This window comes from Scyliorhinus torazame, chromosome 13 (assembly GCF_047496885.1).
Source record: "Scyliorhinus torazame isolate Kashiwa2021f chromosome 13, sScyTor2.1, whole genome shotgun sequence".
Classification (NCBI taxonomy): domain Eukaryota; kingdom Metazoa; phylum Chordata; class Chondrichthyes; order Carcharhiniformes; family Scyliorhinidae; genus Scyliorhinus; species Scyliorhinus torazame.
In genome coordinates, this window is record NC_092719.1 from 170,667,186 (window position 1) to 170,692,019 (window position 24,834).

A 24,834-nucleotide genomic window follows, 5' to 3' on the forward strand; every position below is an offset into this window, starting at 1 on the left:
ATTTAAAAATTTATATTGCTGTTTCCAGGATGAAGCTGTGAGAATGATCAGTATTTACTCTTCACCAATGTTTTGTACGGAAAAGATAGTTTATAAAGATACTTGTTTTCACAGTACAATTTTTTACACTTTTAATGATTTAAAATAGCATGCAACAAATATTCCAAGCTGTCGTATTATGACTGTTTAGCATGTCTCTTAAAAATGTTAATATTGCTTTCACCTTTTTATAGATCATATATCCTCCTCATGCAAAGCTATCCGACAAAGAGGTTAGTATAACTCTCACTGCAAACTATCTTATTACTTGTTCTGAACTGTTAAGAGTACCTATCATCAAGTGCATTTCTTTGTATTACAGAAAACAAGCATTTGTTACTTATCCTTCCCTGACTCCAATTCAGGTAATTTTACCATTGCTCTCTTCATTAAACTAGCCCATGCTTGACTGACCAGTAAGGCCACTAAACACTATCAGTGACCTTTGATGGTTATTCTCATTTGAATGAAAGATAAGTCTCCAGTCAGAACAGGGATGAACAGAAACAACATAGGGAAATTTTAATTATCCATTTTTTAATTGGTACTAAAAGGAAGTCATTGGAGAAAATGGAATCTTGAAAATGTGTAAAGAACTCCTCCCTCAAAAAATCTTTTCTAGACTAACAAGGGCAGAGACATCGCTAGCTGTGCCCATGAATAATGAGATCAGGTTTGTGAATTAAATGTGAGTGAGCACCTCGGGAACACTGACACAAATATGATTAGGTTTAAGATCCAAGTGTTAATGGAAAAAAATCATTCCAAAAACTAGAACATCTCCAGATTGGATCAGGGCTGTTTTTAGAAAGATGAGGAGTGAACCAACTGAGCTGACATAAAAGGAGACAATGATGCATTAAACTGTAAAGCAACAGTGAGTTGTTTTCAAAAGAACAGAATGTATGAATTGCATTTTAAAAAAAATAATAATAATACTGTTAGTGGTTTGTAGATGCCATGGCTATGCAGAGATTAACACTAATGAAGACAACGAGAATTATCAAAATATACTGAAGGAGATAATGAGAAAATAGATTATGAGCAAGATAAATTATGCTGAGAGAGAATCTGGAAAAATAATCAATCATCAAAAATATTTTACAATGAAAGTGCAATTGTCACAAACGAGATACCTTTCTGAGAAGAGAGGAATGGCAGAGGTATTTGCCCAGAAGTTTAAACCAACCTTTACTGAAGAGTGACATTGGAAATTAGATTAATCCTGAAGTGGTAGCGACCGAGTGGGTAATATATATTATGAAACCTTTATGGAGGTTAAGAAAGATGTTGGCCAGAGTTTTTGGTTAGCATCACCAACGTTTATGGCACAGAAAGAGGCCCAGTGTGCCTGTGCCGGCTGAAAAATGAACCACCCAGCCTAGTTCCACTTTCCAGCACTTATAGAATGCTCGTTGTATTGTCAGCGAAACTGTCAACATTCTCTGATCCTTACCTTGTGAAACGGAAAGCAACTTCTAGCGTTTGCACAGGTGTGGTCAAATTCGGAAAGTCAGAAGTTGCTATCAGTAATGTGTAGTTGTGGCAATCTTTAGAAATGATTGGACTGTGGAAATGATTGGTCTGACAAAATCTTTCCCTTATCGCTGTAATTTTAATGTTATAAATCACCAGAAAAATGGCTTGTTACTGAGGTGTAATTCAATTTTTAAAAATATGTTAATCATTACTGCTAATAAACCTCTCTGACCCTGGAAATTAATTTTATATTTGTGTAACGTCGAATATTTCCATAATGATGAAGTTTGTTTGCATATAGCCCAATTTTTATTTCATTCTCTGCAAAATTTAAAGAAAGCTATTATAATTACATTTTACTTACTGGTTTGGTGTTTGTGGGAATTCTTCATTGTGCTTGACTGCTTACTCTGTTTGGTAACGTCATTTTTGCTGGACACCTGGAAATCACCTGACTTCGCACCAGATTGAAATTTACATCCGCAAAGGTGAACTTCACCTCAGAGAGATTGCTAGATCTTTGTGGGCAGCTTTCTTTGAAGTCAGTGGCACGCTCTGTTACTTTACCACTGACTGCAAAATTCAGGGCTGTATGGAATTCTGAGGGACATGTGGAATAACATTTCAGAAACTCTTCAAACTATATTTCGGGGTTCTTGAGTGTTGATCTTCCTCCGAGACTGATGAGTGACCAATAATCTATGAGTGATCATAGATTAAAATGGGAGATGGAATAAAATTGAGCAATACAGGACGGTTAATAGAGAAACAGAAGTGATAACAGAAACTTCTTTTTTTTTTCCCAAAGTTTTGCTCTTTTTGTTGGAGTTTTATGATGAGAAATTATGCGTACAGCCTTTAGAGAAAGAGAAAGGCATTTGTCTTTACTGGTTGGGGCCTCTCATCCCACCGAACCAAGCAACACAGACAACCTTGAGCAAAAATAATAAACTAAAAAAACGATAACAGAAACTTGTGAGCAAATATATACCCAAGTATGCATTCCAAGTGACACAATACATTAATTATTCACTAAGTTATCTAAGAAACCTGCGAATCATGTTCATACGTTTTGGTCCTGCTCGAAGCTGGAAAGGTATTGGAGGACAGTGTTCAGTACAATCCCAGGGTTCTTGCATGTGGATGTGGAGCCCAGTACCCTGGAAGCCATATTCGGGGTGTCAGATCGTCCTGAGCTGCAGGCGGGTGCAGGGGCGGATATTTTAGCCTTTGCCTCGCTGATTGCTCACAGGCAGGTCTTGTTTGGTGGAGATCAGCTTCTCCACCCTATGCCTCGGCGTGGTGGGGAGACCTGCTGGAGTTTTTGACCCTGGAAAAGATGAAGTTTGTGCTGAAGGGGCGCAAATGAGGGGTTGTACAATTGTTGTGGTTTGTTCACCATACACTTTCGGGAGTTGACTGCTGGGGTTGTTCTGTTTTGGGTTGTTTTGTATTGTAAAATTGTTTAAAATACGTTGAATAAAAATATTTTCAAATAAAAAGTTACCTAATAAACCAAAAGAAATGGAATTTTAGAACTATGAGCTTAAGTCAACTTATATGATTTTTGAAAATCATAATAGAAATAAATAATACATTTGAAGCAGAAATTGGCAAAATGTAGTCTGGATTTAGACCTGCGGTATAAACAGGAGAGGGAATATTTAACCGAAGAACAATGTTCAAGAGATACCTGGAATTGAACAAGAAAGAATATTTGCAAATGCTCATAGATTATGAATAGGCTTTCCTTCATGTTTATCACCAAAAGCGAATAGATGTTCTACTTAAATGTGACATTGACTGACAGTAAGGATGTGAGATTTATCCAGAGCCCATATTGGGACCAAATGGCAAGCATCAGACGAGAAGATGGACAATCAGACATAGTTCCAGTGAAGAGAGGAATATGCGAAGGCTGTGGACTGTAGCCAAAATTATTCAAGCTTCACACACAACAAATATTCAGGGAGTCAGATGTACTACCAGCAGTGAAATTTGGAGACAAGAAGATGACAAACTTGCAGTATGCTGACGACATAGCGTTACTAGCAGAAACATAAGAAACCTACAGGATATCACAGATCAAGTAAAATGTGGATTGAAGTATGAACACCAAGACAAAAACAATTGGAAGGCAGTAGGAATAAATTAACATAAACTAGAGTGAAGATTGTAGTAGATGGTGTCACACTAGAAATAAGTAAATAAGTTTGTCAGCACGGTGGCGCAGTGGTTAGCGCTGTTGCCTCACGGCGCCGAGGTTCCTGGTTCGATCTCAGCCCTGGATCATATTCTAAGTGGAGTTTGCATATTCTCCCTGTGTTTGTGTGGGTTTCACCCCCACAACCCAAAGATGTGCAGGTAGGTGGATTGGCCGCGCTAAATTGCCCCTTAATTGGAAAAAATGAATTGGGTACTCTAAACTTATTTTTAAAAATGTGTCTGTTTGGGACAAATAATAACAGAAGATAATTGATCCGATGGAGAAATCAGAAGAAGGATCGAGATCGCCGGAAGTCAGTTCATGAAGGCACAGGATGTATTAACAACAAGAAAATTCAAGCTTGGAGTAAGGAAAACAACTCCTAAGATGTTACATTCTGCCCACTTTCCTATATGCCTTAGAAACCTTTTAAATGTGGATGCTAAGATTTCTGCTTAAACCTCCATGTACAGATCATAAGGCAAATGAACAGTTGCATGAGCAAAACAAACTCTTTAAAAACTGGCATCCAGAGTAGGAAATGTGTCAGTATTACAACCATATGATAAGAGCTTAAAAACTGCAGAGATCTGATCCAGAGGGCAAAGTGGGAGGCAACAGAAATAGGGATTGATATGGTATAGTTGGATGATGGACATCATAGAGCATTTACAGATGAGCTACAGTGAATGTGGAAAGATGACGTAAGATAGACAAGTGTGATGTATTATGAAAGCAGATCTCCTGGTTGGAGCAGCTACAAGCAGTTCAAGCGGAATAGGGAAAATTCGAGTTTTCAATTGAAAATTAAATTACTGTATATCTGAAGAAAGAAATTGTTGAGAGGTAGTAGCTCAGATTTCAAAAGATGCTTGTGTTTGACAAACCTTATGGTAATCTTTCAGGTGATAATAGTTGGGGGGTTGTAAAAATGCGTTGGGTTTGATGTACAAGGATTTTAAGAGAGCCTTTGACAAGGTACCATGTGGGAGTTTACAAGAGATTACTTAGAAGAGAGAAAACAAATAATAAAGATTGTCGGTAATGGAGTTAGAAGTGGGCAGTAGTGTCCCATGGGTTCAGTTCGAGGGCAACTTCTGTTCACTTGTGTAAATGATTCAGATATAAACCTCGAGGGAGAATGTTGATAAAGTTTGCCGATGATAGAAGTTACAGTTAATTCTACAGTAGATCAAATTAAGCTGCAAGGGAATATCAATAAGATGAAAGAATTAAGCTCAAGTAAAATTCATTATCAGTAAGTATGAGTTAATCTATTTTGGTTGAAAAAAGAAAATGTAATTTTGCTCAATAAAAGTAGACCAAATGCTGTCTTGGAACAGATAAATCTAGGGGTACAGGTTCACCAATATTAAAGGCAGCACTTTGATTTGATGAGTTCTATTACTATATTTGCAACCTTAAGGTCTGAACCCAAGAAGCATAGGATGTAACAGCCAAGAGACAATGATGAGCCTATATAAAACCCTAATAAGACCTTAACTGAATTTCTATTGTGCAGCATTGGGCTACATGCTATAAGAAGGATACTGAGGATTTAGAGATGGCCCAACATTTACGAGGGTACCACCTAAATAAGACTTTAAAATTGGCTGTTTTCATTTTGAACATTGAATATTATAGGGCAATATGATTGTGTTTAGTGTCAGACGATTGGACAAGGTGGATAGAAGATAACTTGTTTTTAGGAGTTGAGGGATTAAAAACATGGGACCATAGTTACAAGATTAAATATGAGATTTCGAGCAAGGGTAGCAGAGGCTGTGGAATTCACTTCCATGTTAGCAGTTAGTGCCATTATTGTATAGGCACGATGTAAACTCTACAAACTGGTTAAGGCAAACGCCCTGTTTGAGTTGTAATTTCCATGTACTTTCATGCAAACCTGTAATTGTTAGCTACTCCAAATAAATCTCCTGATTTTCTTTTGACTTGCTGTCTGAATCCCATCTTGCAGATGGTATAATTGTACTATTGTCATTTACAAGGAGAACTATGGGCCGGCACGGTAGCACAGTGGTTAACTCTGTTGCTTCACAGCGCCAGGGTCCCAGGTTCGATTCCCAGCTTGAGTCAATGTCTGTGCGGAGTCTACATGTTCTCCCTGTGTCTGCGTGGGTTTCCTCCCACAAATCCGAATGACATGCGTGAGGTGAATTGGGCATTCTGAATTCTTCCTCTGTACCCGAACAGGCGCCGGAATGTGGCGACAAGGGGCTTTTCAGTAACTTCATTGCAGTGTAAATGTAAGCCTACTTGTGACAATAAGGATTATTATTATTAATTTTTACAGTTATGTTGTCTGTCTGATCCTTCCATATTGTTTTTCCTATTTCAAGGCACAAAGTGGCTCGTGTAAAATACTGTTGCAAAACGATTTGCATTGAAATTCATTGATTTTCATTATCCTCAGTGATTTAAAATAATAGAGTGAACAAACCAATGTAGAGGGGGAAAGAACTCCTGGTGTAGTACCACAATTTCCTTCAAGCTTTATCGTGGAATAAGACGGCACAAAGGCACAAGTTTGTGCCATGGTTCTGTTTGGCAATGTTATCATTTTAACCATGCTGTGTGAGGGAGAAATAAACAGAAGTTGGCTGTTTGTTTTGACAAAGCAGGAAAAGAAGCTTGATATTTGATACTCATTCACCTAATATTTGAATAGAAATGGTACATTGTACACAAAGTCTATGGGAGAGTAGGAGCACCTGAATACAGAAGCAAGTATATTTTTTATTCATTCAAGGGATGTGGGCTTTGCTGGCTAGGCCAGCATTCATTGGCCATCATCTCCAATTGTCCTTGAGAAGGTGGTGGTGAGCTTTCCTTTTGAACTGCTGCAAGGTGTGTGTACACCCACAGTGCTGTTAGGAAGGGATTTTGACCCAATGATAGTGAAGGAACGACAATCTATTTCCAAGTCGGGATAGTGGGTGGCTTGGAGGGAAACTTGTAGCTGGTGGTGTTCCCATGTATCTGCTGCCCATGTCCTTCTAGATGGCACTGCCCATGAGTTTGGAGGTGCTGTCTGAGGAGAGTGAGTATCTGAGGTGCATCTTGTAGATGGTACACTGTTAATCGGTGGTGGAGGGAATAAATGTTTGTGGAAAGGGTGCCAATCAAGTGGGCTGCTTTGTCCTGGATGGTGTCGAACTTCCATTGAAGCTGCACTCAACTAGGCAAGTGGGGAATATTCCATCACACTCCTGACTTTTGTTTTGTAGGTGGTGGACAGGCTTTGGGGAATGAGAAGGCGAGTTACTCGCCCTAGCCTCTTACCTTCTCTTGTAGCCACGGTATTTACATGGTTAATCCAATTGGGTTTCTGGTCAATGGTAACACTCAGAATGTTGATAGTGGGGGCTCAGTGATGATAATGCCATTGAATGTGCAGTGAATAAAATCAATGTTGCTGGCTGGGATCTAAAATCTTCTATATGTCCATATAGAATTGCCACAAGTCACCTGGTTTCAGGAAAGAAGATACAATGGAATGAAAATACAATTAGCTCTTTGCTATCTATGCTAAAGAAGTTTACTTGTAAAGCATCCCCATATTTTGGTTTGATAATTAAATAAACTAATATTTGAAAATCAAATTTTGGTTAAAGAATAGGCGATGATTCAACATGAACCAAAGAAGTGCAGTTATCTTGACTGAGATTCAAGTTAAATCTGAATTAAAGCCTGCCATTCCCTAGGAGGTATAACTAACCAGAACTATTTTGTTCTTGAGTGGTTACCATCTGTTATATCAATTTCCATGCTCTATAACAGTAGGGCTAGATGTTTAACATATTTTGCGTGTTATTTTGATTATAAATGAAGAGCTGAAGTCTCGAAGACAACTTTGGGACATAATTCTATTTACACTCACTCTCCCATGAGTTAGAATGACTTGCTCACAATTTTTATCACATGGTGTAGATTCCCTCCAAGTCACGCACCAACCTGACTTGGAATACATATTACCATTCTTTGGTTAATAAATGCTGGCTTTGCCAATGATGCCTAGACCCCATGAATGAATAAAAATATGAAATTTGGAATTACCAATCTAAGTTATGTTGCCAGGAAAATGAGGCGCATAACCTTTACAGGGAGGAGGAAAAATCAGATCTAGTTATCTTGTGCAGGTTTGTCATACCTTGATACATTTTACAAACCGCATAATAAACCAACACTCTGGCACCAAGGCAAGAACATGGAAAGTTTATGAAATGTGCATGAACTTTCCCTAGCTGCGTGGATATACATTGGGGGGGGATGGTGTAGTGCTGAGTCACAGACAGGGAATTTCCTAAGTTCCATTGCTGAATTGGCAGATATATGTCTGGTAGCAATTAATGAATTGCATTTTTCCCCCAATTCTCTAGAGTAGAAATAGGGAACATACCAGGGTTTCTGCTTCCGATTAATATCTAGTGCACTCTGCTAGTAAAGATAGATGAACATATAATCAAGCTTGACTGAAATTGCATCCAATAAATTCCATGCTGACATGTGATGACTGGCTTCATAGATGAACATTGAACTCCGGGAACTTGATATTGAATGTTGGTGATGCAAGTGGAAATGTACCCAGAGATTAGTCACTACCTTGGACAGAAGGAGAAGAATATTGGGAAGGAGAGTTTTTTTACATGTTACATTTATTAAAATTATTTCCAAAAAAACTTATTTCGATCAGCTTTTTTGGGACCAAGTTCCACCACCATGCGGTTTTGGGACTTAAACTCTTAATTGGGGTCATGACAAACCTAATTCGCTGGTAGCTCCATAAATTAGGTTACTGAGAACTTTCTATTCCCATTTGATATAAAGGTAAAAGTTTTCAATGCATTGATGTAAGCCAATCTTACTTTACAGCTGGTTGACCTATTGTAGTTTTACACTGATATCGCCATAAGATCAGCATTTGGACAGTTTGCCAAATTAAGCACTTCAAAAAGATTTTTCTGATATCTGATGAGAGTACAGCATTGTGTAAACATGGCATATTCTTGCATTTGAAGGATGAACATATACTGCTGCATAAAATATATCTGTACTGCAGTTGGATGAAACTGATGAGGCTTATTGCTCTTTTTTTTAAAAAGAATTCAAGGTCCTTTTGTTTTGTTTTGATAAGCTCTGTAAATTCAATTATTGGCTGTTTAGGCTACAGGTACAAAGGAATAATCTATAATTACGACAATACTTGAGTACTAATTTGTGCTTTTGAAGCGTACTTCCAATCAATTAGAATATATTGAATTTTTCTTCAAAATTCAGTCCTTAACATTTTTGCAGATAGAATCCATAGGATCCATACTGTGCAGAAGGAGGCCATTCGGCCCATCGAGTCTGCGCAGACCCTACCTAAACCCACTCCCCCGCCCCATCCCATAACCCCTGCTAACCTTGACACTAAGGGAAATTTAGCATGGCCTATCCACCCAACCTGCACATCTTTGGATTGTGAGAGGGAACCAGAGCACCGGGAGGAAACTTCCGCAAACACTGGGAGAATGTGCAAACTCCACACAGTCAGCCAAGGTTGGAATCGAACCCGGGTCCCTGGTGCTGTGAGGCAGCAGTGCTAACCACTGTGCCACTGTGTGAAGCCATTCCTTTTATTGTTGTCCAACAGGAAATTTGACCAACACAGTGGAGAGAGGCAGTGGAAATGTATAGCTGGAAATGTATAGCTTAGTGTATGTTCAACGCATATGTTCAACTTAACCTCATGCCTGTTGACCACATTGCCAAGCGAATTAAAGTAGGTGATAAAGAGGAAGGGATGCAGAATAGATGTTTGAGGGATTCTGGAGATAATGGGGAATATAGTAGAATATAGTGGCTGAAAACTGACAGTTAAGAGTGGGAATAAACAAGGGTGTTTTCACTAAGCTGGAGAATCGAGGAAAGGGGTTGGAAAAAGTAGTGCGGACACAAAGTAATAATTTCTAACTTCAGTCAAGGCCATTTAATGCTGTGACAAGTTGAAACCTGGATAAATTCAAATAGTGGGCTGGATTCTTCTGCCCCACCCACCGCAAGATCACCAAGGGCGGGTCGCAGACCATGTTAAGGTCCATTGACCTCGGGCGGGAATTTCCCGTGGTCAGGCGGCCAGAGAATCTCGTCCAATGTATTATAAGAAAATAGGCACAGATTTCCGATAAAAGCAAATTACTGTGTTGGCAACATGCTCAAGGACTTTGGAGAAGAAAGGGAAGTGGAGATGATTCAGTTTGCAATGACTGGGTCTAGGATGATTTTGAAAAGGGGATGGTGATGTTTTTTTTTTAATGGGGGAGATAACACTTGAGGATAGAGAATAATTTACACTACCACTTACCAAAGTTGTCTGGGAGGTAAGTTGGGTGGGTTAAAGGGAGGAGGTGGCTCACTGGTATTGTAGCAACAATCTTTAACCAGAAGGGCTGAGTGGGTGGTCCTCTCTGCCTCTTCTGGAGGTCTCCAGCAACAGAGATGTCACTTCTCAGCCAATTCCATTCACCCTGTGATGTCAAAAACCGGCTGAAGGTGCTGGGTACTGCAAGGGCTATGGGCTCTGACAATATTCCGGCAGCAGTACGGCAACTTGTATTCCAGAAATGACGCGCCCGTAGCCAAGCTGATCCAGTACAGCTTCAACACTGGCATTACCTGACAATGTGGAAAATTTCCGAGGTATGTCCTGGACACAAAAATCAGGAAAAGAACAACCCGGCCAGTTACCACCCCATCAGTCTACACTCAATCACCAGCAAAATGATGGAAGGGGCCATCAACAGTGCAATCAAGTGGCACGTAATTTAGCAATAACCTATTCGTTGTCGCTCCATTTGGGTTCTGCCAGCACCACTCCGTTCCTAACCTCTCTACATCTATGGACAAAAGAGGTGAGGTGAGAGTGCCTGCCCTTGTTATCAAGGCAGCATTTGACCGAGTATGGCATCAAGGAGCCCCAGCAAATCTGCAGTTAATGGGAAAGGAAGATGGCTGAGGTGGTTGAATGTCAATTATCTCACTTCCTGGATATCACTACAGGCGTTCCTCAGGGTAGTGTCCTGGCACATCTTCAGCTGCTTCATCAATGACCTTCCTTCCAACATAAGATCAGATGTGGGGATGTTTGCTGATGAGGATGTTCCGCACCATTTTCGGCGACTCCAGGCATTAAGTAGTCCATGTCCAAATGGAGCAAGATCTCAACAATATCCAGGTTTGGCCTGACACATGGCAAGTAACATTTATGCCACACAAGTGCCAGGCAATGACTCTTCAAGAGAAAATCTAACCATTGCCCTATAGACATTCAATCTCATTACCATTGAACTTCATTGATGAACTTCCCACTATCAACATCTTGAGGGTTACCATTGACAAGAAACCTAACTGGACTAACCATAATGTGGCTATAAGAGAATGTTAGAGGTTAGGAACCCTGTGGCATGTAACTCACCACCTCACTCCCCAAAGCTTGTCCACTATCTGCAAGACACCAGTTTAGGAGCGTGATGGAATGCTCTCCACTTGCCTGGATCAGTGCAGCTCCGACAATGAACAAACTACACCATCCAGGACAAAGCAGCCCACTTGATTGGTACCCCTTCTACAAACATTCACTCCCCACCACCAACGAGCAGCAGTAGCAGGATGTACCATTTACAAGATGCACTGCAGAAGCTCTCACCAAGGCTCCTTAGGCAGCACTTTCCAAATCCATGACCACTAACACCTTGAAGGACAAGGGCAGCAGATACATGGCAACACCACCACCGACAAGTTCCCCTCCACACCACTCTCCATCCTGACTTGGAAATCTATCGCCGTTCCTTCACTGTCACTGGGTGAAAAGTCTTGGAATACCCTTTCCGAGAGATCTTAAGGCGGAAGAGCATGAAACGTATTTATCCTTCTTGGTATGACCCTGTTTTTATTCCTCCACTTCCAACGAGTTCGGACTTAAACATTAGATGCACAGCTAGTGTAATCATGCCTCACCAGGTCCACCTGCACCACAACGGAATCACATAGACTCACTCTCCTCTGCAAAAGCCACTCATTATTCCATTTGTTTCTCTTTTAGTTTCCTCAGGCCCATCTCCCCTGACCCTCCAAGTATGAAAAGCTTGCTGTCAGCACTTGGTGTACCTACACCTCTGGGATTTCAGCGGTTCAAGAAGGGCAACTCTGGATGGGCAGTAAATGCTGGCTGAGAAAGCGACGCCCACGTCCTATAAATTAATTTTTACGGTAACATAGCAGTGTGGAATCAATACAGCAAGAAGTATAGAATATGAACTGTGAGAACTTGAAAGCGTATGAGATAAATTAGATAATGATCCAGGTTGAAGGCTTGGGCAGGAGGGTGCCTGGTGAACAAGAGCAAGAGGGAACAGGAGAGGTAACTGAATGGATAATCTCTGTCTTAGTGACAGCAAAATCCATAAACTTCTCTCACTTGGACGGTAAGGGGAGATGTACATGAGGAAACTAAAGGAGAAACAAATGGAGTAATGAATGTTTTTAGCAGAGGCGAGTGAGTCTAGTAGTTCTGTTGTGGTGCAGATGTATATGGTGAGGCATGGTTACACTGTTTCTGTATTCATGTTTAAGTCAGAACTCTTGCATGTGAAGGGAATTAAAATGGGGCCATACTGAGAAGGATGAATACGCTTCACACTTTCTGCCTTTATGATCTCTTGGTACAGTATTTTGCATTACCACTGTCCACCGTAAAGATTAACTAGAGACCTGGATATCCGGGCAGCACGGTGGCACAGTGGTTGGCACTGCTGCCTGCGGTGCTGAGGACCCGGGTTCGATCGCGGCCCCAGATCACTGTGTGGAGTTTGCATATTCTCCCCGTGTCTCCGTGGGTTTCGCCCCCACAACCCAAAGATGTGCAGGTTAGGTGGATTGGCCACGCTAAATTGCCACTTAATTGAAAGAAAATAATTGGCTACTCTAAATTTATCAAAAAGTGTAAAAAAAAACACATGGATATCAAATCTAGATGCAGTTGACTTAAGTCATGGAGAATGGAGCGCAAAGGCTAGGCTAGGTTTGAAGTGATTTGAAAATAGATTTTCTCAGAGGAATTGGTGTTGGAAGATGATAACGGGATACAAGGAATTAGTTAGTTCTGATCCATCTAATCAGTACCATAGAATATAGAGGACATAGGAGATGGTAAGGTTGAAGGGAAAAGCTGTGAAAATAAGATTATTTCTATGGAGGGAGAGCAGGGAGGACAAGCAGAACTGGGATGGTGCTTAAATTTCCACGAGTATATGGATTCATTCAGGAGGGAGGCCAATGGAAAGAAAGTGAGTAGTAATAATAACCTTGCCAACCGCTGCTTCAATACATCTGTTGCTTAAGCATTCATCCACACCTCTGTTACTGCCAGACTTAACTATTTCAATTTCCTCAAGGCCAGCCAGCCTTCCATGGATGGGCTCATCCGAAACTCTATTGATTCCACATTAAGACTCTCCCATCACCTTGTCCTCGTTGGCCTACACTGATTTCCAGTCCCCCACACCAATTTTAAAATGTCATTCTTGTGTTTTGTCTCTTATCTTTATAATGTACTCCAGTTTGACAACTCATTCACATCCCTCAAATTCTCAGTTCCTCTGATTCTGGTCTCTTGTGCACCAGCCCTTCCTTTCCTATGCTCCATCATTGGCAGTCATGTGTTCAATTGCCCTGTTTTGGAATTCCCTCTCCAAACCTACCTCTTCACCAGCTTCTTTTATAAAACCAGCCTAAAGGCCTATGTGTGTGTGTGTGTGTGTGGGTGTCTCCTCTTCCCCACCCGCCCCGGCTACTTTTTATTTCCCCTAATCTCTCCTTTGATTCGGCATCCATTTTTGTCTGATTATTAGTTGGCATTGCTATTTTCTTTATTTTTAAAAAATATTTTAATTGGCATTTGGCATTTAAAAAAAAAAAAACAGGATTTCTGCAGACAAGAAAGATACAGGAACAACAATAGTAATAGTCATCACAATAGAAACGACAATACATGAGCCCCAAGCTTTCACCATGTATGTGACAGAGGTCCCAATTGCGAACAGATCTGAAGAGGCTTGTGAATTTTTTGGACATGTTGTGGAATCTCCTCAGACCTCTTTGGTGTGAATTTTATTTTTTCCAGTCTCCGGAACCCAGCCAGATCAGAGAGCCATTCCAAGGCCCTGGTGCTTCCAGTCTAGCAGAGGTCTCTGCCTGGCGATAAGTGAGGCAAAGGCCAGGGCGTCTGATCCCTTTCCTGTCCAGTACTCTGGATGCTCTGACACCCCAAAGACCGACACAGATGGGGCACAGCTCCATCTCAACCCCCACCACCTTGGAAATAGCCTCAAAAAAGGCCATCCAGAACTCCAGAGTCTGGGGCAGGACCAGAACACGGTGTGGTTGGCCAGGCTCCCCTGACAACGCTCGCACTTATCCTCCTGATGAGAGGTGCTCTGTGCACCACCTTGTGCAGGCTTGGCCCAGTGCAGGAGGAGGCGATGTTGATCCTGTATCATAGGTCATAGAATTTACAGTGCAGAAGGAGGCCATTCGGCCCATCGAGCCTGCACCGGCTCTTGGAAAGAGCACCTACCCAAGCTCACACCTCCACCCTATCCCCATAACCCAGTTACCCCACCCAACACTAAGGGTAATTTTGGACACTAAGGACAATTTAGCATGGCCAATCCACCTAACCTGGTTTCATAGAATTTACAGTGCAGAAGGAGGCCATTCGGCCCATCAAGTCTGCGCTGGCTCTTGGAAAGAGCACCCGACCGAAGGTCAACACTTCCGCCCTAACCCCATAACCCAGTAATCCCACCCAACACTAAGGGCAATTTTGGACACTAAGGGCAATTTATCATGGCCAATCCACCTAACCTGCACATCTTTGGACTGTGGGAGGAAACCCGAGCACCCGGAGGAAACCCACGCACACACGGGGAGGATGTGCAGACTCCGCACAGACATTGACCCAAGCCGGAATCGAACCTGGGACCCTGGAGCTGTGAAGCAATTGTGCTATCCACAATGCTACGATCTGCCCCCACTATGCTACTGTGCTGCCCTGTGCAGCGCCTCGATCCAGAGTCCTCCCTCGATCTCCATGCCCTTCTCCTTCCCCCCCGCCCCCCATTTTTCATCTGGTCTTGTCCAGTGGGCACTTACCTTTCTATAAGTCGTCTGTAGATGTTGCCACACTTGTCATCCCCTAACCAGTCCAGCCTTACCTTTGTGTCGAGAAATGTGGTGTCCTGGTCTCTGGAGGAACTTTTTTGTCTCCCTACAGAGAAAGTCACGCAGCTGCACGTACCTGAACTTGTTCGCTTTCGGGAGTTGGAGCCTGTTTGTGAGTTCCCCCAGGTTCGCCAGTCTATCATAACAGTACATGTCCTCTACTGTCAGTGTTCCTCTGTCCTCCCGCCATGTCCCAAATGTGGCGTCTATCCTTGCCGGTGTGAACCTGAGGTTATTGCAGATGGACATCTTGCCATGTTTGAAGTGGCGCCTGAACTGGTTCCATGTCCTTCGGGTGGCTACTGTCACTGGGCCCCTGGAATGTGTGTGTGTGGAGATGGAAGGCTGGGGGGCCTAGGAGTGGTGTGGTGGCCAGCGCTCAGACTGATGTCCCCGTGCAGGAGGCCTTCTCCACTCAGACCCAGTCCGTCGCCAGTTCCCTTCGCTACCCCTTCACCCTCCGCGTTTGTCACCCAGTAGGAGTTTGGTAGGGTCAGCAGGCCATGATTAACTTGTTGACCATGGTGAAGAAGAATTTGGGGATGAAGATCGGGAGTGATCTGGATACGAAGAAGAACTTGGGCAACACGTTCATTTTGACTTGCTGAACCCTTCCTGCTAGCGAAAGAGGGAATGAGTCTCTCTTCACCTCCACCGGGCCAGAGAGGTTCCATTTGTGGAGCCTCGTCGAGATGTGGGCCATTTGGATCCCCAGGTACCTTTGATTTGATTTGATTGTCACATGTACCGAAGAACAGTGAAAAGTATTTTTCTGCGGCCAAGGGAATGTACACAGTACGTACATAGTAGACAAAAGGAATAATCAACACAGTACATTGATAAATAGTGATTGGTTACAGTGCGGAACAAGGGGCCAAACAAAGCAAATAGATGAGCAAGAGCAGCATAGGGCGTGGTGAGTCGTGTTCTTACAGGGAACAGATTAGTCCGAGGGGGAGTCGTTGAGTCTTGTAGCTGTGGGGAAGACCTGAACTTAGTTAGGGTCACTTTAAGTTCCTCCAATTCCACTCCTCCTTCTCAGGGGTTCACCAGGAAGTTTCACTCTTTCCCAGGTTGAGTTTGTAACTTGAGATGACGCCAAACTTCCCAGGGCGTCCAGTTATCTTTCCCGTACTGGCTAGAGGTTTTGACACATACAGGAGCAGGTCATCCACATAGACCAAGACTCTAGGCTCTCTGGCCCCTCTCTGAATGCAAGTCCACAAATCCGCCTATCTAAGGGCAATAGCCAGCTGTTTATTTGCCAGTGCGAACAGTGGCGGGGTTAGCCGGCACCCCTGCCTCGTTCCCCTGTGCAGCTGAAAGTATTCAGAGCCGGCGCCGTTCCTCCAAATGCCCGCCGGAGGAGTGCTGTACTGGGGCTTCACCTACGTGGTGAACCCTGCTCTGAAACCAAACCATTTAAGCACCTTCATGAGGTAGCTTCATTTTACTCGATTGAAGACTTTGTCAGCGTCTCGGGAGATGATCACCTCTGGTGGAGGTGAAGAGAGACTTGCAAAGATGTGACTCATTATTATTATTATTATTATGGTGCCCTCTCCCCAGATGGGGTCATCAGCAGGCGTATGATGTTCGCTGTTAGTTATCTGCCCTTGACAAATCAGGTCTGACCTTCCACGATCACTTCTGGTAGGGCAACTCTCCAGATGCCTTGCTAGTGCTTTAGCTAGGACTTTTGTATCAGTACTTAGAAGAGAGATGGGGCTGTATGATCCACACTTTGTCAGGTCTTTGTCCTTTTTGGGAAGCAATGAGATTGAGGCCTGCGAGGGCGGCAGGGTCCCGTTTGACACTGAGTCATTGAACATCTCCCGCACATAAGGGGTCAATGCTGCTGAGAATTTTTGGTAAAAGTCTACCGGGAACACATCTGATCCCGGCGCTTTCCTTGGCTGCGTGGAATTGATGCATTCGGCTATTTCGCCCAGCCCTGGTGGTGTTTCCAGCCCTTATTTCTTGTCCTCCCCTACCACCGGGATAATCCAGTCTGTCGAGAAACTGTTCCATCCCCTAGACCCCCCCTCTGGGGGTTCGGAGATGTATAACCCTCAGTGAAAGTTTGTAACGACTCATTAACTTTGTCTGTCTGGGTCCACTACCATCCTACCATTTCTGTCCCTAGCACGTGCTATCTCTCATGCAGCAGCCTGTTTTCTCAACTGGTGTGCCAGCATGCAGCTGGCCTTGTCTCCATGTTTGTAGAACCCCCCGCCGTGCCTGACAGAGCTGGTGAACTGCTTTCCCTGTTGAGAGCAGGTCAGATTCCGCCAGCAGTTCCACAGTTGAGGCCTTGGAGTACCGCCGATCCACCTCCAGTATTGAGTCGGATCAGCAGCTGCTTGGCTGCTCTTTATTTCCTGTCGCTAAGGACTCTGTAGGCTATGATTCCACCCCTGATCACCGCCTTCAGTGCCTCCCAGAACGTGGAGGGTGAGACCTCCGCGCTCTGATTGCAGGATACATCACCGTCGATGGCTTGGGATATTTTTGTGCTGATTTCCTTATCGGCGAGGAGCGCCGCATCCAGCCTCCATGGGAATGTTGGGCCTGGCCCTTCGCCAACCTCGCATCTATGTAATTTGGCTCGTGGTCAGAGATTACAATCGCTGAGTATCCTGCTTTTGTTACCTCTGGAAACATCCTTTTCCCTACAACAAAAAACCTGTGCGTGAGTAGGCCTTGCCCACATGGGGGAGAAGAAAGAGAATTAATTTTTTTCTCTTGGTTGATTGAACCTCCATGGGTCTACCCTCCCATTATGCTCATCGCTGTGAATTATACAGTCCTGTTGATTAGTGTGGCAGCCCCCCCCCAGTTGTCCTGGTGTCGAAGCATAACATAAATGAAACGTTTGTCTTACCCAGTCCTTCCTTACCCATAGTCGATCCTTCTCTCTTGGGTGTGTCTCCTGGATATGTTCACCGGCCTGTTGAGGACTCTGACGTTCCATGTTACTATCTGAATGGGGGTGGGGGGGGCAGGCAAGTCTTCCACACACACCCCCGGTGTCAATCTGGGGGCCTGGCCCTGTTCTTCCAACCTGAACTTCAGTTCTGCCAAACAGAAAAGTGCTTTCTGACTGAGCTGCAAAGTTGATAATGTTAAGATTCCTGTAGAGACTTGAACTTCCAGTTAATAGCTCAAAAGATATGGCAAGATTTCACGTTTAAGATTTTTACTGGAACAAGCCACACGCCATACTGACTTGGAACTATATCTCCATTCCTTCACTGTAACTGGGTCAAAATCCAGTCACTCCCTCCCTAACAGCACTGTGGATATACCTACAACACATGGATTTCAACAGTTCAAGAAGGCTTCACCACCACCTTCTCACAGGCAATTCGTGATTGTCAATAAAAATCTTGTCCTAGCCATGTCTCATGAAAGATATTTAAAAAAACTGACCATAAACACTATTGTTGTAGGCCACTTATAGAACAATACTTTCCTATTTTATTTGTAACACAACCAAAAAACCCACTTCACAGGTATACTTGACACTGTCCCTTAAGTAGCCATTCAATTCTCCCAGAGCCAGTCCAAAGTGATTCCTAGCTCCGAAGGGTTTACTACTTTTTTCTCCAGCCTTTCAACCCCATATCTATTTTTCATCGTGAGGGTCTTTCCTGGTGAATCTCCCTCCACCACAAGCTCTGAGGATATTCCAGTCTCATTTCAAATCCTCACAAATTTGGTCTTTTCAATCCAAGTGTGAGCTCCCTCCTGCATGATGAACCACAGAAATGTTTTGGCTTCTAGCTGCTCCCCCTCTCTCGTATCCTGGCAGACTGCTTATCTCTCTGAGCTTTTAGGATTATCTTAGAAACCCTTCCCATCTTGATGGCAACATGTGATGCATGGGCCTTGTGTCCACATAGAAATGCTGATTAGCTATTCTTTAGACCCCAGCTCTTCCATAGTACAAGTAAATGGACAGTCTAAAGGATAACTGTTTACAACTTGACATTCTCAACATCTTTCAGGGACTTTGGAAGCTAATAGTCTAGCCATTGTAAACACAGATGCTGCTACATTGTCACCAAGTGCAAATATTGTGCACCTTCTTTCCAGCAAACAACTTGGGTCTTTTCATTCTTAACAGCCACATCACCCAGACCTGTTGTCCAGCAGACTTCAAAACAGGTTGCTCGGCTCCTTCATTTTACCTTTTTTTGAAGACACCATTTTGAAATATAATAAACTTGTAAACCTCATATTTGTAAAAATAAATTTGCTGAACCTCTGAGAAAGTGAATGCCACTTCTGTTTTGCTCTTAATCAGTGAAACAGAAGAAATACTTTTATATTATTGCACAAGCATCCATATATTTATAATTTCAGTTTTAAAATCAATTCAAGTTGGAAAACGGATCCACAAGAGTTGAATTGATTTGCCTCAATGGGTTTAAACACTACAGTTTTATTTATAAATAGAAAATCTTTATCCAATTGTGTTTTCTCCGTGAGACTGAGTAGGTGATTCTTTAATGAAGAAATAGAAATTCATGTCAAAATAGGTCAGATTTGAAGCAAATTATTAAAAATGGTGAATTACTAAAAAGATTTTTCAATCAACTACTATTAATATGTAGGAAAAATACTTTTTTTTTTAAACTTCATTGTGTTAAAGATAAACTAAGATGCTCATGGAAATCATGGATTGTAGGCTACAGCTGAGTGCAATCCAATTTGGAGCTGCTTGGCCATTTAGCTGTATATTTTGTTCAGTTTTATTGCTGTACAAGTTTAGACTTGCATATTCCTTTTCAATTGAAGGATACAAAATCTCTGGTGGAAAAACATTTTTTTAGAAGGTGGCATTGAAATTGTTCTTTGAGGGTCGTTATTCTTTGGAAAGAGAGCAATGGGGGCTGTCTCATTGAATTCAAGACTGAGTTAGACACATGTTTGACAAAGATGTTGAGGATAATTGGGAGACTGACAAGAAAGTGGAATTAAGGCCGCAATTCAATCAACCATTGATCAAATGGTGGAGCAGAGCTTATGGGCCAATGGCTGCCTGCTCCTAGTTTTTATCATCTTAAAAAACCTTTTTGCATCCACATCATGCCATGTGTTTACCAGCGTAATGTTGAAATGTAATTTGCACGTTTCCATGCTTATTGTGCATAAGCAGAAATCCCCAGTGGAACAAATTTTTAACAAAATACTTCTGACATTTTTGTGCTAGGATTTAGATTAAAAACATGTAGAAGCAATTTCAGCTTGAAACAAATGGTGTGCATACTAGCCACGTAGCAAAAGGTATATTGTCACAAAGTCAGTGGGTTCATGAAAAGCAGAATCACTTGAGATCGAAGAGAAATACTATGAACAACATATGGGACCCTCCTGTGTCTTTGACCTGACAAGGCCTTCAACATAGTAAACAGAGAGGCTTAGTCAAACTTGAATGTCCTGATAAAGTTGTGTGGTGAATACACTGGTCCCTTTGACATAACAGATGGTGTGAGGCAGGGTGTGTCATGGTTCCTGTGCTTGCCATGCTTTCTGGTCATTTGATGGAATTGTTGATGGAATACACATCCAATTCTGAACAGATGGCAATCTCTTCAACCCAAGGCGACTGAAATCCTCAACTGAGGTATCAGAGATGATGATACGGGAATTGACAGTTATTGTGCCCTCATGTCACACTCTTAGCTTGGCATTCAGCAGATTCCAGGCTGTTTTTTTCAAAAGTAGTTGAAGACTATGGGCCAACCATCAGCTGAAGGAAGACTGAGATACTCAACCAACCACCACAAAACTTTTACTGTATGCCACCTGCTATAACTATCAAACACAACCATGATAGCTGTAGATAAGTCTGAACACAATCTTTGTAAAATCTGCATTGATAGTTAGGTGGTGAATAGAATTGCCAGAACAAGCTCAGTATTTGCCTATTTATGCAAGCAACTAGAGGAAACAAAACATCAATATTACAACAAAACTGCTGAATACAAATCTGTGGTAATATCTACAAAGAAAAGAACAAAGAAATGTACAGCACAGGAACAGGCCCTTCGGCCCTCCAAGCCCATGCCGACCATGCTGCCCGACTAAACTACAATCTTCTACACTTCCTGGGTCCGTATCCCTCTATTCCCATCCTATTCATGTATTTGTCAAGATGCCCCTTAAATGTCACTATCGTCCCTGCTTCCACCACCTCCTCCGGTAGCGAGTTCCAGGCACCCACTTGTGTAAAAAAAACTTGCCTCGTATATCTACTCTAAACCTTGCCCCTCTCACTTTAAACCTATGCCCCCTAGTAATTGACCCCTCTACCCTGGGGAAAAGCCTCTGATTGTCCACTCTGTCTATGCCCCTTATAACTTTGTAGACCTGAGGGGCATAGACAGAGGGGCATCTACCCTCCTGTAATATGATGGGAGACATGGTCTCGAGACATATTAAGCATTTGGAATGATTCCTCATGAGGTGCATTCAGATCTTCGTGGGCATAAAATGTGAGGACAAAGTACCCAACTTTGAGGTATTTCAAAGATTAGAAATGTCTGGAATTTAAGCACTCGCTATCAGAGCTCAGTTCAAATGGAATGGACATGTAGCACTGATGATACAATCCTTAAGGTGATCATACAACCTAAACTTGGACATCATCTGCGAGGTAGGCCAAGATTAGAGTTCAAGGATTCCTTGAAGGCGAACCTTTGGACATGTCTCATGTCTTCAATGGACTGGGAGAAAAATGTACAAAAAAGAACTACCTGGGAGCGATCTCAAGTAGCAGCACTGCTTCCTTCAAACTGCAAGAGTATTATTTGTATTGGCAGTTGAGGCAAAGGCAAGTTTGGAAGACCAGGCAGTCCATACAAAATTAGACAATTCATCTTTGACCACACTGGGGAAAGCTATGCAGGTCAACAATCAAGCCAGAGCCACATTAGAACACAACAGGTGATTCCATACATGCAAGAAACCGCCATCTTTGATAACGAAGGACCACTGGTGACGATATTCCAAGACGTTACTGATAAGGAGCCAGCAACTAATCACGTGTCATTCAGTACACAGAGCTGCTAAATAGTTAATTGGATTAGTAATTTAATAGCTTAGCTCTTGTAATTTTGGTTTCCTTGGAGCATTTGGTTTAAATTACAGGTGATAGTAGAGGTTGCGTAAATTTGCAGTCCTCTTCATACAGTTTCAAATTATTCTTATCTAGTTTTTAATTGTTCGTTTTTAAGTAGCAACCAGTAACATTGAATTATTAAATAACGCATTTGTTTATGATGGACTTGTTCAGTAAAATCTTAATATCAATTTAATTAATGTTTACTTCGATGTGAATGTAGTGCTGCATGGTTGTATAATTCCTTTCACCAATTAAATGATAATGAAAGAAACCGCTATTCTTTCAACTAAGCAAAATCCAGAATACTTTTGAAATTCAGCAAAGATCAATCAATGCCCAGAATCATCTATTTAATGTCACTTTTTTGGCAACAAAACAATCCAGCACCTTCTACTAAAATAAAATGCAGCTCGCCATTATGACATTTTCCACTACATACCCCAAGAATAAAAAAAATGCAACAAAAAACATTCAACAGTTTAGTGAAATTAAAATCATTAACTTCTGCATAAATTTGGAGACTCCTGACTTCAACCTCGCTCCAAATACTGTACAACATATTCTGTAATTAAAATAGAAGCAGAAAATGCTTGAAATACTCAGTAGGTGTGGCAGCATCCATTCCAAATGACTAATGAATATCCTGGACTCCAGCTTGCCTTCCCCATACTTCATAAATCTCCACTCTGCCGGATGCTCTCTTGTAATCAGAAATTGTGTTAACAGTGAAAATGGAACAGCAAAAACATGTATGTTTAGAAACTCATCTCCAGTGCAATACATAGGTTTCACTGTACAAGAACACACCCAATGCAAATAAAATAGCATTTTTTTCTTGACATAATTATCGTTCGCCCCAATACATCAGGAACCCAGGGTAAACTACTGACTAGGATTAATTCTGCAGTACATTATTTGTAAATGGGGAGGGAAAAGAGAGATAGACAGGCAGCTTATAGCAGGGAGAAACCATCTTGGGGGACAGATAGAGCAGAGGATTGTTCAGGGAGCAAAAGAAGGGGAAGCAGGGATGCACTCTTGGAATCTGACTGGAAAAGGTTTCAGGGGTGTGGTAATGCTGTGGGAGGGAGGGAGGGCAGAAGAGAGAAAATAGTCTTTGTTGGGGGCAGGAAAATACCTTATTGAGTGGAGTCAAGAAAAAAAGGAAATCTGCTATTTTGGGAAGGTGACTGAGAAGCGGGTACAAGGACCGATCCTGGTAAACGGGCACGGAAATAATAGGACAGTAAGTCATTTTGTGCGGATGTTGGGAAGAGGAGAATGGTTGTTGTGGGACTTGGTAATCTCATTTCAGAAAGCAGCGTTTTGCTTTGACTTTCAATGACTGTGGCTCAGGAGGTGGAATGTGACACATTCTTTTAAACCTTCATTAAATGATCAGTAACACTGTGTAACCTAATATTGGATTGTGTTAGTTCTCCCTGATTAAAATTATCGCTTTAAAATTACTGGCACCTTGTATAAACAAGTGTCTTTATTTTTTTTCTCTGTTTACGTCCCCAAACTCACTGGTACTACTTGTTTTGTTCACTTTAGCTCATTGGGTGGGGCAAGGCTGCCTGTGATTCTATTAAAAGGTGGAACTGATTGTGTCTTAGTTTTTCTTTTCCTGGAAATAAGGTACTCCATTCAACAGCCCACATAAAAGCTGGCAGTCTTTCACAATGAGGACAGACCATGTTTTTTCTCCCTTTAATTAGGGTAGGCGTTTTCTCTCTCTCGATACTACTGGAATTTGAACTTGCAGCCCAATGCGTTGAACGTTGTAAGAGCAACTAAATCAATCTTAATGTATCTCTGCTAATGGACTACATTAACTGCTGCTTAGTTTTTTCAAAATCATTTTGTTACCATTTTTTAAAATAAATTTTATTTGTATTGGTAATAGAAATGGTCCATTCTGTCCATAGTATTGAATGGAGTTCCAGCTTTTGATACGTGCACATCTGTAGATAAAATGCTTAATGATTTTCATACTAAATGTGTAAAAGAATTGCAGCACTTGTCTCATGGTGGGGTATTACTCTCGAACAGCAGCACATAGCACAGCTAAGTGGTTAAATCCATTCCTTGTGTCTCTTCACCCAAGAGATTGAAATGTTAGTGACTGAATGGAACTTTACCATTCACGTCAACATTGACTGATGGAGAGGTTTGAATTAATTATGGGGATACAGTTCTGATTTGTAAAAGGCAGGTCGGGCTTGACAAGTATAATAATAATAATCTTTATTAATCATAGATTTTATCATAGACGTTACAGTGCAGAAGGAGGCCATTCGGCCCATCGAGTCTGCACCGGCTCTTGGAAAGAGCACCCTACCCAAGCCTACACCTCCACCTGATCCCCATAACCCAGTAACTCCACCCAACACGAGGGGCAATTTTGGACACTAAGGGCAATTTAGCATGGCCAATCCACCTTACCTGCACATCTTTGGACTGTGGGAGGAAACCGGAGCACCCGGAGGAAACCCAGCACACACTGGGAGAACGTGCAAACACAATGTTAATGTCACAAGTAGACTGACATTAACATTGCAATGACGTTACTGTGAAAATCCGGTAGGAAAATCCCCTACGGCGCCTGTTCGCGTACACTGAGGGAGAATTCAGAATGTCCAAATCGCCTAACAAACACATCTTTTGGGACATGTAGGAGGAAACCGGAGCA

At 42.1% G+C, this 24,834-nt stretch overlaps 1 protein-coding gene across 1 annotated transcript in view; it reads left to right on the plus strand.

The window, feature by feature from the left end:
* The window catches only part of dennd6a (DENN/MADD domain containing 6A), a 213,996-nt gene that overhangs the window by 19,595 nt on the left and 169,567 nt on the right, over positions 1 to 24,834 (plus strand). The window contains exons 2-3 of the mRNA XM_072472432.1: positions 234 to 272; positions 362 to 404. Of these exons, the coding sequence (XP_072328533.1) occupies positions 234 to 272; positions 362 to 404 (82 nt within the window). The remainder of the gene's footprint in view (positions 1 to 233; positions 273 to 361; positions 405 to 24,834) is intronic.